The 16,967-nt window shown below is 43.6% G+C and overlaps 1 protein-coding gene across 2 annotated transcripts in view; it reads left to right on the forward strand.

Moving 5' to 3' along the window:
* Positions 1–16,064, forward strand: part of BEST3 (bestrophin 3) — a 68,995-nt gene extending 52,931 nt beyond the window's left edge. For both annotated transcript variants that reach the window (XM_082742878.1, XM_082742879.1), the window contains 3 exons: positions 840–920; positions 2,663–2,814; positions 13,971–16,064. In XM_082742878.1, coding sequence (XP_082599004.1) covers positions 840–920; positions 2,663–2,814; positions 13,971–14,913 — 1,176 coding nt within the window. In that variant the 3' untranslated portion in view covers positions 14,914–16,064. The remainder of the gene's footprint in view (positions 1–839; positions 921–2,662; positions 2,815–13,970) is intronic.
* The last annotated feature ends 903 nt before the right edge of the window (positions 16,065–16,967 follow it).

Below are 16,967 nucleotides of genomic sequence, written 5' to 3' on the forward strand. Positions count from 1 at the left end.
CCCAAGATCATGACCTGAGATGAAACCAAGAGTCGATGCTTAACCAATTGAGCCGCCCAGTCACTCCTCAAAGGGATTATTTAAAAAGGAGGCGAGACATATTTGGCATATAAATCTCTCATCAAGGCTCTCCAATTCTGGAACACAGTAAGATCATTTCATATCCATCAACTATTAGAAAATATGTGGGAAAAAATGCGATAAGGAGCTACCTATACTTTTCCCAGTGGGAAACTGACCAGGTACCAGAAAACCCTTTAGAATAAAACAAAGGGAGTCAAACTCCAACTTTATGACTCGCTAGCTCTCTGACTCATTCATTTAGCTGTTATGTCCAATAATTGTAGAAACTCCTTGTATTATTTTCTTTAATAGTGTTTTAAATCTTTGCTGTTTTACTTCCCCATGGTTAAATTTTGGTCTCATCACCTGGGCCCTTGTAAATTTCTTTAGCTCACAGGCTACATAGCCCCACAGGTGCCCGGCAGAGGGCCTTGCACCCTGTCAGTGCTCCTTCGACATTCACTGCCTAGATCTGTCCCTGAGCATCAATCACTGGGCTTCTAGACAGTACACAGCTTCTCTTGGGGAGGGTCTGCACTGTCCCCAGCTGAATAGACAGACAGATCCACTAGAGAGCAAGCCCATCCAGGTGCCTCATTAGTGGTCTGAGTGTCAAGTCTCACTTGTAGATAAATATCAGTGTCGGTGGAATGACCCACTCCCCTCTGGGCTTCATATCATGGAAGTGGCAAAGGGCGTCATCTCCATCACCTTCAGCCTGCCTTCTTAGTCTTCACAGGCATCATGATGGCCTTGCTCTGTGTTCTCCACTGCAGGTAGCTGAGCAGCTTATCAACCCATTTGGAGAAGACGATGATGATTTTGAAACCAACTGGTGCATTGACAGAAACTTGCAGGTTAGAGGAGCTTCTCTTTCCTGTACAAACATTAATAATGAATCCCTTGTGGTGTTTCAAATCTGAACAGACTCGGAATTCGGGCCCCTGAGCTTCAGAGCTTTAGCCACAGATGAAAGAGGTTTGGCTTTTCAGTATGTTGTCTCACGTCCTTCTGGAACCTCACAGGTCCTGGGTCTCTGTTGCAGTAAAGATTAGTCCCTTTTAAGTAGAAGTTCAAGCCAATTTTCTTTGTAAGTTTCTTTATTAGCTTTACATAGCCTCTTCCATCTTTCTGCAGAGCAATATTTTCATCCATTCTTTCATCTGTTCTGTGTTGCCATCCAAGTGGGGGGAGCAGGGACATAAAATGACAGCCAGAAATGATCTGGTGGGAGGTGAGTTCCCGAATTCATGTGATGTAGGAGCCTGTGGTCAGATGACCACCCAGCAGGGCACTGGGCATGTGGGCCACAACAACCTGTGTCTCAAATTTAACTGAACAAAACCAAATGGGCCCCAGGACCCTGACCCCACAGCATATTCCAGAGAGGTTTTTCAGGAAGCACCAGTATGAGAGAATTTTCCTTTCCAATAGGACTGTCGTCAGACCATTGTCTGTCTCCCTCACAGGCTGAGAAAAGAATTTCAATTTGTCTGCTTGCTTCAGGCTTTTACTCAGCTCTTAAACAGTTCAAATGTTTCATCGTAGATCTCTGTTAGTTCACAAACTGGCCTGAACGTGGAGGCCCAGCACAGAGGAAGGGAAGCCAGGCCACTCCAGATTGGTAGGTGGCAGGCTGACTAAACAAGGGGACTGACAGACCAGGCTTGGCTTGGGTAGCCACAAGATAGGTAGATTTCCATGTCCACCTGCCAAAATCTTCCAAGTTTATACAGAGCCCTTAACTGTGTTCAGCCCTACTTTCAGTCAAGATGGTCTCAACAACAGGGTGCTCTCTCAAGGCTATGTCCTTGACATGGCTCCACTGTGAGAACAGTAGGCAGAATGTACATTCCAGTGAACAGGGAAGGGGTGGGGGTGATTGCCTGGGTTCAGCTTTCAGGTCAACAGAGATTAAATCTTCTCTGTGACCTCCTCCAACAATCACACTGTCAGTCTGTCAGGGAGGAAGCATAACAGTTAGGCCACTCGCTCTTTGGAAGAATTGGATTTGCGGAAGATTAATAATTTATTCATGCCTCAGTGTGTCAAAGTCAAGAAGAGAAAGCACTATATGGCCCCAGGCTGTGGAGATTTGCTGATATACTTTTCCAAACAAACAAACAAAAAAATCAGGATGCATAAGAAATGATATCAAGTGTAACTATGTTTATGGAATCAACAGAATGGGATATTGAGAATCTTCAACTTCCTGTAATGTCTGGAACTATGAGTTTGCTGTCAGGATAGCCATTAGACAACATGGTAACTCTGAACAAAGAAGAAAAAGGTGTCTCTCCTGCCTCCAGGTAAAACGCTGCTGGCTCCATTCTGGGCTTATGGCTTGATAAACCAAGTCTGGGCAGTTTTATAGCCCCACTTAACCCCCATTGCCAAGGTCAAGTGCTCTTGTGCAGTGAACAACATGCACAACTGTGAAGCAGCCTTGGTTACAGCAAATATAAATGACAGACATTTGTATATTTACTCTTTCAGACTGTTCTATCCTCCTGCAAATCCCATCCACCCACTAGAACTTACTCTCTTTGATTATACAACTCATATCCGAATTACTCTAACAATAAAACAATGATTTTAGGTCTCTCTTTTAGCTGTGGATGAGATGCACATGAGCTTACCTAAGATGAAGAAGGACATTTACTGGGACGATTCTGCTGCTCGACCGCCCTATACACTGGCAGCTGCAGACTACTGCATACCCTCATTTCTGGGGTCAACTGTCGAAATGGGGTAAGTGTACTTTTTAAAATCATCAATATTTGCAAAATACAATATGGCACTATTCTGATTTTTTATGTCCTAATCTTGAATTTACTTTCATGACAATTCTCAACTATTAATATCTTAGAAAAGTAGCCTTTTCAAATTTTCAGATATAATTAACATGCCCAAGGAAGTCTGAGAGTAAAGAGACTCTAGTTTCTGGTTTAAATGTGATGTGTGTGTAATTGGGGGTAATTTGCACTTCACCTTGTTTTTATACCACAGAAAAATTTCCAATAGTTATGAAACCATCTTCTTTTTTTCCCCCTTCCAATTTGAAAAGTAGTTTAATCATTCAATTATATAGTCATTTAATTATGACTATCATAATTAAATGTGTTTGTTTGTAACAAGTATTAACTAAGCATATACCATGTGCAGGCACTGCATTAGACTACATGGAGCAAGCAAATCTTAAGGAATGTGATAAGTTTTATCAAAAGTTTTCTCTAGGATTTTAATTCAACTATGTTGACAAGTCAGTCTCTGTTCTACAGTTTTAACTTAACAATCTGTCCCTCTGTACTTAGCTTTAAATAAATGGGCTGAGACCTGAACTAAATCATGCACAGTTCTTGAATAATTTTATTAAATCTGATAATGTATATGATTTTGGAGAAATGTGTGAATGTGGGGGAAGTTTAAGTATATTTGCTGAAAGCAGATGCCACAGTTTCCAAGTAACTTAAAGAGAAGACTATGGACAAATTTAGAAAAATAAGAAGAACCCCTCTAAAAAATTGTAGAGAAGACAAAAACTTTTGTAGGCTTTTTCTTATAACTTTGGGCAAAACTGTGTTTGCCTTTCTTTAAGGCCAGCTCTCAGATTTGTGAGGCGAGTTCGTGTCCTGTCGTTGCCACCTGGGACCTTCTGTCTTCTCCCCCACCATGTTCAGTCCTCCTCTTTCCCTACCATCAGGATATCTAGTTTCCACCCTATTCCTACAGCCCTATTCCTACAAGGCTTTACCCTGGGCCAAATGTCTCTTAATCCTAACAAATGATAGTTTGTGGCACCCCTCCCCTAAAGGAGCCACTGAGGCTGAAAGCCTTCTAAGATCCAAAGGGAAAGATGAAAAAGGAGAATTTTAGGAATTGTGGCAAATAATGAGATGATTTAGGAGCCAGGAGAATTGCCTTGTTGTCCTCAAAGCACACCTTAGAGAAGGTTCCAGGCTAGACTTTCCTCTGCTTCTAGAAGGCCTGCTAAGGCCCAGACTCTCCTGCCGAGGGCTTCCTCCAGCCTGGGTGTTCAATCCTCCCCCAGCAGGCTTCTCTGGCTCCATGAAGAGTCATTCCCTGTGGTTTTCACTTCTCAGCATTTTGTCACTCATTCTGCAGGGACAGTTTCATGGACTTTGAAATCCTTCTCAGTTTTGGAAAAATAATAGTTGTTTTCCTGTGAGTTTGTTTTTGGACAACTCAGTAGGTTTTAACATTTCCCTCCATTCCCATCACTGATGAATACAAAGTGTTCAAAGATCTAACTTATAAAGAAAAGAAACCAGCACATTTGATAGGGTCAGAGAATCAGTCGCAGTGATGGTTTTTGGCCCTTGGGCTCCATTGCTGTGGTCCAATAAGTTGTTTGTGCAGGATGGTTAAAATGATTTTTTTTTTGGTCTCAAGATTTTTATCTTGATCTGCACATTCATCCCAATGGTCATAATTTTACATTCTCATGTGAATGTCCATGTTCCTTAGAAAGCATTAAAATATATATTTCCCCTATTTCTAAATATAGAAACTCAGAATTAAGGATTTACAAGACCTCAAAGAAAATACCCCAAACAGTTATTGAGAAGATTAAATGAGATTGTAAACATAAAAACACTCTAGATATGACCACGGAACATTGTCAGTATCGACCTGTGTGAATCTCTTATTTGTGGATGTCAAAGTGAGGCACAGAAAGATTAAACAAGTCTAAGCTATTATTTGTATTAAACTAGTTCTGGGAAATGTAGAACAGAAAATAAAATGCTTCAGAGAAAACTAGGAGATATGATATTTAAGAATGCAGCTAAGTTTTTAGCTGTCAGAGAGCATTCCTGCAATTAAGACAGGCTGTTTGCTAGCATGATGGGAACAGGCTCAGGCAAAGGCCAGAGTCTATTAAGGGAGGCATTTAACCGGGCTCCTCTAGCACCAATTAGTCAAAGAAACAATTAGGTAAAAGCTCAATTGGTCTTGATTCTCTGCATGAATGGGGACCATTCCAGGGGATCCTCACAACCCAGGAACGTAACTACAAGAATGCAGGCTTTTGGAGAATTCACAGAAATGTCCTCTTTGATCCATCACTGTTGATTCCTTCCAGGACTGTGCTCTTGTCTAAGGACCGTGCAACTTGTCTAAGTTGTTTCTGGTTGCCTGTGATGGGAAACCAAGTCCAGCTAACTATAAGCAAAAAAGGGTTTTCTTGAGTCACATCTAGAGACTAGCCTCACTTTGAGCATGGCTGGATCCAGAGACTTAGAGAATGTCACCAGCACTCACTATTGCCCTGTCTCTCTGTTCCCACTTTTCTCTCCACTGACTCAGGTTTCAGGCAGGCTCACCCTTCCTGATGCAAAATGGCAAGATGGCAGCCAGAAGCTTTAGGCCTATGACCTAACTTCTCAGCAAACCCTATAGAGAGAGTACACCTGTTCTCCAACGCTTCAAACTAAAGTACCGAATTCGTTGGCTGGACTTGGCTAACACGCCCATTCTTGAACCAATCACTATCAATGGGGAGACATGATGTTTTGATTAGACGAGGCTGGTTCACATGTCCATCTTTGGACCAAGGGATGTGGTCAGCCGTACCCAACCATATGGAGTGGATGTCTTACGAAAATTAGGGTGGTATTACCAGGAAAGGGTGAATGGTTTGCTAGGCTAAGAAAAGCAATAGATGTCCTCTAAAATTACAAAAGATGATTCCCTAAGCATTGCATTGTTCACTCACCGAATACAATGCCAATACCAATAGAGCCATCTGACTGAAGCTCAGGGAAAAGCAAAGGTAAAAGTAAGGATTATTGTAGCCCAGGGTGATTTTATTGATGATGATGACCCAGTGAGCCTTTTGCATGAGAATCAAGACCAGGGGACAAAATAGTATAGTTGCAAACATTTCAGACAAGTGTTTGCAGCTTAATGTGCATATAAAATCCTTCCCTGGATGAGTAAGTTTTTTATTTTCTTATTCTATTGAGGATATATGTTCCCAGCAGATTTAACTCAGAAATAAAAGTCCTCTTATCTTTTCATATCAATATTTCACGCTTATGAGCACAATTCCCATGACCCAGAAATTCTAAAAAACAAGGCAATGCCCTTCCATAACTGAGCAAAAGTGCTATCCAGGGGCAACCTGAGAAATTACTCTGCGTCATGTTGTCCTTCATATTTGGCACGTTGTTCATTTCCACATAAAAAGGAAATTCCTTAGAGACCATTCCTCTCTCCTCTATATTCAGGAACATGTTCAAAATTTTGCCCTATTTTCTACACATTTACCAAATGTACATTAGTGAAATAAAACAAGTTGTCCCCCGTTTTTTATCTCAAGTACAAACTTAAAATATGGTGTTTTTCCTTGTATCTTCACATACACAACAAAGGCGTCCATTTATTCCAGGCAAAATACACTTTCACGGTCTGGTATATGGTAGGTTTTATGCCAAATGCCTGGCAGAGGCAAAAAACGAAAACCAAAGCAAAACAAATACCTCTGAAGCTCACAGACACAACGAGGAGGAGACTGGTTATAATACAATGTGGTAAACACGGCAATCAAGAAATGCTCACCAAGCCCGGTGAGTCAGACAAAGCTCCTTGGTGCTGAGGAGTGTAAGGTGCACTTTAGGAACAAATTAGGAGCTCGCACAGAGGATAGGAATACGGGGATCCAGCAAAGGGTAAATTCCAAGCCAAGATGAGTAAAAAATAGCAAGGAATCTTAGTATATTTGAAGTAACAGGGTTTTGTTTTTTTTAATTTCAACTTTACTGAAGTATAGTTGACATATAAAGCTATAAGATATTTAAAGTATATATTGCAGGGCTGCCATTTTAATTAATGCATTTGTCATTGTCCTTACCGTGGTGACATTATTAACCAAGATAAAAAGAACACCTGCAAACGGTCGTTAAGAAGAGTCGTCCATAAGACCCCCATGAAGAAAACACACTCCAAACCCCAAAAATGCAAATGGGTCTTCTCTGAGTGCTACTAAACACTTACGTCTAAGAAACCAAAACAAAACCTAGGATGCTTAAACTTAAGCCAGCATTACTGAAAATAAATTTCTTTTAAAAAAGAAAATAAAAGTAAGAGCCAGGCCTAGCCTACCACAGCTAGTTAGAGGTAGAAGGCTTTTCATATTATAGCACCATTAGTCATTCCAAAATCCTTATTCTTTTTTAAGCATTGGAATTATCATTAGCGCAAATGTATAAGTCTCTGAGGAAATGAAAGACCTGAAGTCTCATAACTCCCTTTAATCCTGTCTTAAAAATCAAAACCACCAAGAGTAAAGAAGGAGCAATCCCTTCAAGGCCTTCAAAAAACCCAACTGAAACATCTATCCATAACAGCTGAAGGACTCCCAATCCTGGAGAAGAGGGACTTTAGCTGCTTATGAAATGGATCACACAAGTGTGTACACATGGGGCTGTGCTCGCTCTCAGTGTCCTGCTGATGTAGACATCTGCTCTCAGCCTGAGAACCTTGAACCTCTGGCTGCAGCGCCATTTAAAGAACACTGCTTTATTGGGCTTCTAGCCAGGATCCAAATATGTCACCACTTCCTCGCTTTTAGAGTGATCTCAAGGAATGTGTCTATGAAGTCATTTTGAGATGCACTAAGAAAAGAGGAGAAATATACACGTTTGTAAGTTTCTTCTCGTTGGGAGCTGAGGGGTTTATTGAACATTTATTGACTAATTTACTTATCTATCTTTATTCCAAAGGTTCTGCGAATATGTAGAGATAATATAATTACTTTTTTGCAATTATACATATATATTTAATGTGCACAAAGCATTAGGATTGCACAGTACAGTCAGATGTATTCTTAATGATAGTAGCTCTATCATACCAAAATCTGTATTTAACAAGCAAATTATTAGATTGTGTTAAATATACTTCTAGATGGGTGTTTTGGGCAGTAATCCTCTCTTAGCTAACTATATTAAAATATTTTAGCTTTATAAAAAAAATACACAGGCTGATGTATACTATTGCATGCTTGGTTATAAACCACCCAAAATATCTCAATTTCTAAATCACTAACTTCAACAAAAAGGTATTCTTGGTACATTGATTTTCACTTAATGTACCAGAAAGGGTGGAGAGACGGAACCTCCCAAGGAGATGGCATTAAATTGGTAATTTTAGAACTTTCTCAGCGATTCTTCCATATGCCAACATGGCTTCACCATTGGCACTCAGTTTTCACCTTCTTAAAGATATAAGAGGTATAGATGACTTAATTTCTGTTTCTAGCAAAACTCTTGTAGACTACAATGGTGTGGAAATGTGGGGGACCATAAGTGAACCCCATGTTGGACCACAATTTATTTTTGTGTCACTCCATGGAGGCCAAGTGAGCATAACCAGAGTGGTAACAGAAGGCTAGATATGCCTGTTCTTTTGCCAGATTTGCCATAATCTTTGGTTCAAACTAGCAAGGAGGCAAGAGAAAGGTAGAGGGAAGGTTGCCAGCTCCGCGTGCATCTCACTGGGCTCAGCAAACCTCCCGTGATGTGCCACTGCTAGAAACTGTCCTCCAGCAAGGGAGTAGGGGGAATGCTGGGTGAATGCAGCCTTCTATCTGCTGGATTTTCCTCACAGTGGATTTTCCCCACACCTCCCAGCACAGAATGAGAGTTACCTTTCCCATCTCATAAATCCTGGGCTACCGCTTTGACAAGATTCTGCAGTGCAGAAGGTTATAAATAACAACCTTCACCTCTAATGGGTTTGAAAAGTGCATTTTGCTTTGCTGTGAATAAATGCTCCTCCACATGTGCTCCTGCTGCTCTGATAGATTTTCAGGCAAATTATCATCTCCCTCCAAGGCAGCTGCCTGACTTTGAGTAACACCAGCAATTTGAACACAATAAATCTGATGTGAGAAGTAGAACTCATCATATTAAATATGAGTTTCCTAAATTCTTTATTAAAATTCTGTTAAAATGACCTAAATTAATTGAATTTAAGTTGTCAAAATACCACTTAAAATGTGGTGCAACAAGAAAAAAAATGGCGACCATGTGAGGGGATGATGTTGGCTAACCTTTTTGTGGCAAACATTCCACAATACACACGTGTATCAAATCATCACATCATACACATTAAACTTCAGAATATTCTATGTCAGTTATATATTAATAAATCTGGGGGCTGATTAAAAAAAAAAAAAAAAACATGGCCCAGACTAAAAAAGGCAAGCATCATCTACTTTTACCCTTCAATCTTTTGAAGCTCTATATTTACCTATCATTCACGTGAGAAAGGTTTGTAAAAAGTTTGCTCCAAAAAAAAGTTTGCTCCAAAAAAAAAAAAAAAAATGCACTAAACCTCTCAAGTCATTAGGGCTGTTTTGGTCTTGCCATATCAGACACAGCCCAAGAATTCTGAAAGTCGCCGCCATCTCCAGCAGTCCTGTCCCCTGCCTCTTATGGCAACAGGAGGTGACCAGTGTTCTTCAGCGCCCTGACCAGCTCAAGCAGCTTCTCAAGAGCCCTTAATTAAATCACTGCTGCTCAGACCCTCAGATATCTGTCACTGGAAAGGGAGACTGTGGGGCTGATGGTGTTGTCGGTGTTCAACAGATATCTTGCAAATGTGGATTGTTGATCTTTTTTAACAGCTGAGATTGAAATAAGAACACATCCAATCCTGGCGCCAGTGTGACCTGTAGAAATAGTGCATGCTCTCCCTCCTTGGCTCCGCTAGCTCCAACTAGCCTGACTGGCTTAACAGAACCTAGTCTCTGTCCCCCACTTCCTCTTCTCTACCCCTTCGAAAAGAGCCCGGTACTTGGCACGACCTTCCTTAATATCATTTCTTCCGTATTGATGATTTACATTGCGTAGTCGGAATTTACTGCCGGATTGGGCCACGTCTGCCAGTGGCACGAAAACCACCTGATCAGCCCCATCTTCCTTCTCCAGAGGAACCTAGTTTCTCCTGTCCCCATGCTTCCTCTCCATTCTTTCAGTGCCCTCGTCTAAACCATGTCAGCGTCCTCCCTTCTAAGATGTTCATTGTCAGTTGGCAGCTCTAAGGTATAGTAACACTTGTAAAATATACTCTGGGAGGAGAAAAGGGAGTAACCTTTGGGCAGACACTATCCTCTCCTCCAACCAGGTGCGAGAAGTCAGCGATGACTTGGAAGTTGCCTCTGACAGTCTGCCAGTCACTGACAGAGTCCTTTTCATGTCGTCTACTCATCAAAGCTTTTCCACATCTATTGCTCCTTTTGAACTCCCAACAGCCTGTGAGGCATGTAGACAAAGTACTGTTGTCCTAGTTTATCGAGTAAGATGTTGAGTCACAGAAAGGTTAAGTGGCTCTCCTCAGGTCACACAGCTGGTTACAGTCAGCCCAGGCGGCAGAAATCCTGGCTCTGTAAGCTCCTGAAATAAATCATTTTCCTCACCACAGAGGCAATACTCAAATTCCATCTTCTGGACACTAATGGCTGCATGGCACTTTCCATGAATGTCCTCTGAGCTCTAATTACCTGCCTATCTAACTCCAAGCAAATTCCAGAACTTAAGACTTTTTTCAGCTGACCTTCTCTAATGTAAAGCAATATAATGTTTCCGCTATCACTGTTTTGAGGCATTTTTAAGTGGTGTTATATTTGGGCCTCAGGATTGTACTAACATTTATACAAAAGGGACACTTCAAAAACCAAATAAGGAGGAGAAGAAAGTCTAAAAGTCTAAAAGGACCTAAAAGGTACATCCAAGCCTCCCCAACTGAGAAATGAAAAACCTTTAATGTTTTCCATTCCGTGTACTCAAAGCTTTAAACCCTTTTGTTCTCAGACCGTGGTTTCTGCCATCATATTGGGAACCATGACTGTGGGAGAGAGGAGATGGGGGTGAGACATTCACACATGGAAACACTTGGAGGAAAGGTCGTTAGGTACACCTGCTAGGGAGTCTCAGTTTATGTTCTGGACTGAACATAAACACCAGGAAGGCCTCCTTCACCACATCAGTTACCCAGATCCTGGCTGCCAAGTGTTCCTCCAAGGACCCCCTATTGGGTCCTCCAGACTAACAGCATGGAAAGTTCCTGTGTCATGTTTCTCATCCAAAGCATTTCTGGATGACCATACTCATCAGTGTTGCTTTCCATGTAGTTTTCCAGCTCGCACACTACAACCAAACAGCACATGGCTACTCATGCCCTCCATCCACAAAGACAGTCCAGAACCACCCACCTCTGCGGTCAGGTCCAAATCCCTCAACCTAGCATGTGAGACTCCATACCACAGTCCAAGGCTATCTTCTCAGCTGTCTGCCTGACACTCTTCTGCTCTTGACACAACTCAGGTATCTCCCATTCCTCATAAACACCCTAGAGTTTCTCCTGTCTCATTTGCTCAAGTCATTTCTTCCACTTGGAATGCTCAGTCCCTTCTCTGCCCATTCGATTCTTACTTGATGTCAAAACCAGCTTGAAAGCTTACTTGACCTTCAAATGTAGCTATTTATATACAAGCTTCTCCTGCCTTTTAAATGATGTGATACAGTACTTGTGCACCCAATTTATTCATAACCAGTGCTCACATAGATTGAGTCGGGTAAGCGGATAAATCTCATGCGTCCACACCAGTCTCCTGAGGCAAGAAGGTGCAGAGGGATCTCATGGGCAGCCCTGCCGGGTGTCAGTTGAATCAGTACTAATAGAACAAGAGCATTGCCCTTTTGCAGTCTGCGCCTTGCAGCCGCTCTGTTTTTCTCTAACTGGTGACACAGGGCCTTAATCCTCTTGCCCCCATTGAATATACATGTCCCTCACATCAGTGCATCATTAGAAAATTGTGTCCTTTTAGGGCTTACAAAGTTTTGAAGTACTGATGGTACAGCCGGGTTTCTTGGAAGATACTATTGTTCTTACAGGATTGTGTGGTTCAGGAGGACTCAATGAAGAAAAGTCCCCAATAAAAAGTAAAGACCCCAAATGGAGGACAGAGGCTCACCCTATTGAGGGAGCTCGCCAGCTCCGCCTCAGATTCCCAGCGTGGTCATTTTAGTGAAGGATCGCACTGTCCCTCCTTGGGTGCCCTGTGTAACCAAGTGCCCTCCTGAAGTGTGACTGCAGATCTGACCTCAGGAAATCCAAGGAGAGGAGGGCGGCCAGGCCGCTGAGGCATGAGTCTGCGTTTCTGGAGTCCGTGTGTAAGAGAATCGGAGCCAGGCACAGCGCCGGGGGTGGGGGGAGCGGGGGCGGGGCAGAGGCTATCGGGTAGTCGAGAGCCCTGCTGGGGCTTTAGAAGAACAGCACGAGGTTGTAACCGGACGCCGTCCCAGGACATTCAGCTGGTTAATCATCTCACTCAGCCATCTTTTATTCATAAACACGGAGCGACGACGTTCTCTCTGCTGCTCACTGTGCCCTTTCAGGTTACACCAGTTTTGTGCTGCTCCAACTTTACCCTCTGGGTCACAGAAAGTGCACCTGGCCTTGTGCAGGCATCTCGTCCACACCGACAGTCACACGGATGGCCTCACGAATCCTGGACCGTGCCATCGGAGCATGGGTGCTCCCAGAGCCAGTACGAGCATGTGTGGTTTCAGGCTGAGGATTAACTTTGAACCTCAGTAAGACCGTATGTGCACCATGTACTTGTGCCGGACTTGGCCTAACTACAGCATAGTTTTCACTCCTATCCCAATTACCCATTTTATTTCAGCCTTGAAGGAGAAGATTCAAAAGGATAGGGTTATTTGTTTTACGTCCCAAATGTTGAAAATGCAACATTACCCAATCAATCAAACTTCAGCTGCTTAGAGCCCGGCCGCATGGCCAGGCCACACGCCACACACCACCCCTCCTCTGTGGCTGTGCTCTTGCCACAGTGTTCACATTACTTTTTTCTTAACCCTCGGTGAGCAGACCAGGGATGGTAACAAATTACCTGTGGGCAAGGACTGTTTTACTCATTAATCTGCATCGCCCCCGGCCACTCCCAGGCCTACCTTAACACTTGACCCCCCTGAAGCAGACTCTATATAATAAAGGGATTAAGAACAAAGGCTTTGAAGTTGGATTTGAGTTCTGCTCCCACAGGCTACATAGCCCTCAGGAATCTCTCTGGACCTCAGTTTCTTCATCTGTTAAGTGAGAATCATAATAGTACCAGCTTACACAATGAACATGGTAATTAAGTGAATTAATTAATGAAAGGACCTCCTTTCATTAAATAAATGTAAATGTCAGCTGTGTTTTGCAGGATCTTGCATTTAGCTATGATCCATTGTTTTGGGGGGTTCATGCACGTTAGTTCATGGCCTTAGTTCACCTGTAAAAAGGCTGAAGGAACGCACATTGTATCCTTTTTTTGATTAATGTTCAGATCTCTAAATTAGTGATTTTCAAAAGTATGGTCTGGGAAGTGCTGGGAATCCCTAAAAACTAGGATCTCCCCACAAGACCCAAGTCCTTAAGGTCAAAACTATTTTTCTAACAACACTAAAATGTTATTTACCTTTTTCACTCTCATTCTTTCCTGAGTGTGCAGTGGAATTTTCCAGAGGCTCCATGCTACGTGATGATGTCATCACTTCACAGTTAATGGAATGCGTGCTTGCACATTCTTGTATGTGTGGGTTTTATTTTTTTATATTCCTCAGTTATTTCTGATGCAGTAAAATAGCCATAACCCACATAAACAAATCTCTTTGGGGTATTCAATAGTGCTTCAGAGTTTAAAAAGGTCCTGGGACCAAAAGTTCTGAGAATCTCTGCTAGACTCTCTCAGGTTAAAATCCTCTCCATTTCCAGATCTGGAATGCAAACATTCCAGACTCTCCTTAATTCTGAGACACCTCCCGGAGGGTTGGGGTCCCAAAGCCGAGTTGCCTGCATTGTGTCGTTGTATGTTTCAGACTGTCCGGATCCGACTTCCCTGGCGAGGACTGGCTGTGGAATTACGAGAAGCACGGCCACCGCCATTCCATGATTAGGAGAGTCAAGAGATTCCTGAGCGCCCACGAACACCCCTCCAGCCCCCAGAGAAGAAGCTACAGCCGGCAGGCCAGTGACAGCTCCATGTTCTTTCCCCCAAGCGGTGATGTCAGCCCAGCCAGGGATCTGTTGGATGTGCCCTCCAGAAGCTACCACCGTGTCCCAGGCACCCCGAACCAGACCTGCTCCCCAGAGGGGAGCATCAAGATGTACTCCAGCCTGGGGGAGCTGTCCACCATCAGGGAGACCAGCCGGACGAGCACTTTGCAAAGCCTGAGTCCACAGTCCAGTGTGAGGGTCTCCCCCACCAAAATGCCGCAGGTGCCTGAGGTACTGATCACAGTGGCCGAGGCATCAGTGCCTGCGTCCGATGGCTCCATGGCCTCCATCCAGAGTGCAGAGTTTACTGGGGTGGAGCCAAGCGGGACTGGACAGCAGAAAGTCCCCGTGGGATTGATTCCTTGCCCCTCAGAGAAAAGGACACCTCCGAGGGACCCCAGTCCCCAGACTAGTTCTGCCAAAGATGAAAGAAATGTCCCCACATTTGTCTCTGGGGAAGACCCTAATGATGACAAGTTCTTGAAAAGGTGGAGCCTCCCGGGGTTCCTGGAGTCCAGCTACACCTCCCCAGTGGACCTCCGCCCAGATCCCATGAGCCCTGAGCCCATTCTCTTACCTGACACAGAAACATCTTCAGAGACCAGTGGAATCAACATCGTGGCTGGCTCTCGAGCCTCTCCTGATATGCTGTATTTAATGGAAAACCTGGACACCAAGGAAACAGATATCATAGATTTTAACAACGAGCCAGCTGAGGAACCACCCAAAGGAAGACCAGAACCTCTAGGACCGGGTTCTAGCTGAGGTTCTTACTTCCAGCATTAGTTCCAAAACATACCTAAGGACTGGTCAACTTTTGAAAAAGCCTTCATACTATATAAGCTACTTAAAACTACAGGGCATTATGATCCTAGTTTCTGAGAACTGAGAAAATCAAATACATTCACATCATCTGTTACAAGGTGACTTTCACAGAAGTCACACAGACCACAGCAACCTATCTTAACCAAACAAGGAATCTTAATAATATATCTATGGCTTATAATTCAGAGATGATGTTACCTTTGGAAAGGATCTTGTAGCCGATAGTCCCCCAGTTTTGCCCCCAGACAGACAAAGTTTGCTCTCCTCCCCACTTTTTCTCTTTTCTTCAACTCCTCAGTCATAAAGAGAGGGAGATGGGTCACACAATGCTGCAAAAGCTCCTTCCTAATACGGACTCGTTGAGGCTTTCTAACCGTCTCACTACCACGTTCTCGAACTACGATCCGTTCTTGATTCTTAAGCTTCACAGCATTACAACCTCCACCTCCTTTCCATTTCTTTTTCTCTGTTTTCTTTTTATTCTCTCATCCTTTTGTCTTTCCCTTCTACTCTGTCCCACCTTTCAGGTTGTACTATTTTCTGTTGCAAACTCTGCTCCTTACTTTTTGCCCTGGTTTGCAGACGATGAGGCCTTGGCAGCACCTCCCACAGGGCAATCAAAGATGTCCACAAGTCCAACCTGACGCACTCGAGCCTTCCAGTGGAAAGGGCAGGGGGGCTGATGGCAGCCATGGCCATTCTTTCTGTACCCACCCCCTGGTCTTGAACACTGGAGAAATCGGAAGCCAAGAGGACAAGGAATCTCATAAGCAAATGCTTATGGAACCAAAGAATAACAAGGCTTGAGTGTATTTAACACGAACTCTTAAGCTAAAATCCCAGTCATGTCACAACATGAGACCAGTTACTGCGTCTGCCAGGTTGTTTGGCATGAGGTAAGATATTGGAGCTGGGAGGTTAAGAGGGTCCAGGACGGCACGATGGGGACAGGACATTGACCAGTTCCCTCCAAGGAGTTGTTGGGGGCGGCAGTTCGTTGGGGCCTCTGACTTCGTGTGGAGAAGGCCATGTCTTAGGAGTGCTGCTCTCACTGTCTCTGTCGTATGGCAAAGCTTGACTACATATGACTTAATAAATAAAATAACCCTGATTGCTACCACTTATCGAGTACACATGGGTCCCGGCAGCAGCCTGTAAAGTTGACAGAGAATCTCACTAATCCCCACAGGAATTCTATGGGTCAGTATACTAGTCTCTCCATTTTAAAGATGAAGAAAACAGAGTCGTTGGAAAAGCAAAATAGCGTGACTTATAACACACAGCCAGAAAGGGGTAGAGCTCAGATTCAAACCCAGGTTTACCTGACTCAAGAGCCCACCCTCTTAACCTGGGCGCGCCCTCACTGTGTCAAGCCATATGTGAGGCCCTGAATCAGCCAGCCGTGCGCCCGCCCACAGTTCTGGAGGATGCCCCAAGGAAGCCATGCTCGAACTCCTCTAGCCTTGGCAGGCCCTCTGTCTGGGTGCTTCCTGCTTGAGTCTACCTGGTCTTTTTTTTTTTTTTTTTAAGACTTTATTTATTTGAGAGAGAATGAGAGTGGGGGATGGGCAGAGGGAGAGGGAGAGAATCGCAAGCAGACTTCAAACTCAGCGTGGAGCCTAATGCAGGGCTCGATCCCATGACCCCGAGACCATGCCCTGAGCCACTCACGTGGCTCATGAGACACTCAACTGACTGAGCTTTCCGGGTGCTCCTACCCGGTCTTTTATATACGCATACAGGAGGGCATTGCTCCCACTTTGAGCCCAGCCATCATCCGCTTCATTTTTCTGACAGAAGAAAGCAGTCAGAACCCTTCTCCCCAACCACTCCCAACATGTAATGTTATAATTAGCACATTTTTACAAGACACTGCATCCAACTGGGCCACCCAAGCTGCATGACAGCAGTGACATTTACTTTAACTGGATTTTCTCCAAAGACTGAAAGGAAATAATATTGGGAGAAATACTATACATCGATGGTTCTCTATG

The sequence above is a fragment of the Mustela nivalis genome (genome assembly GCF_964662115.1).
Source record: "Mustela nivalis genome assembly, chromosome: 7".
NCBI classification, from domain to species: Eukaryota; Metazoa; Chordata; class Mammalia; order Carnivora; family Mustelidae; genus Mustela; species Mustela nivalis.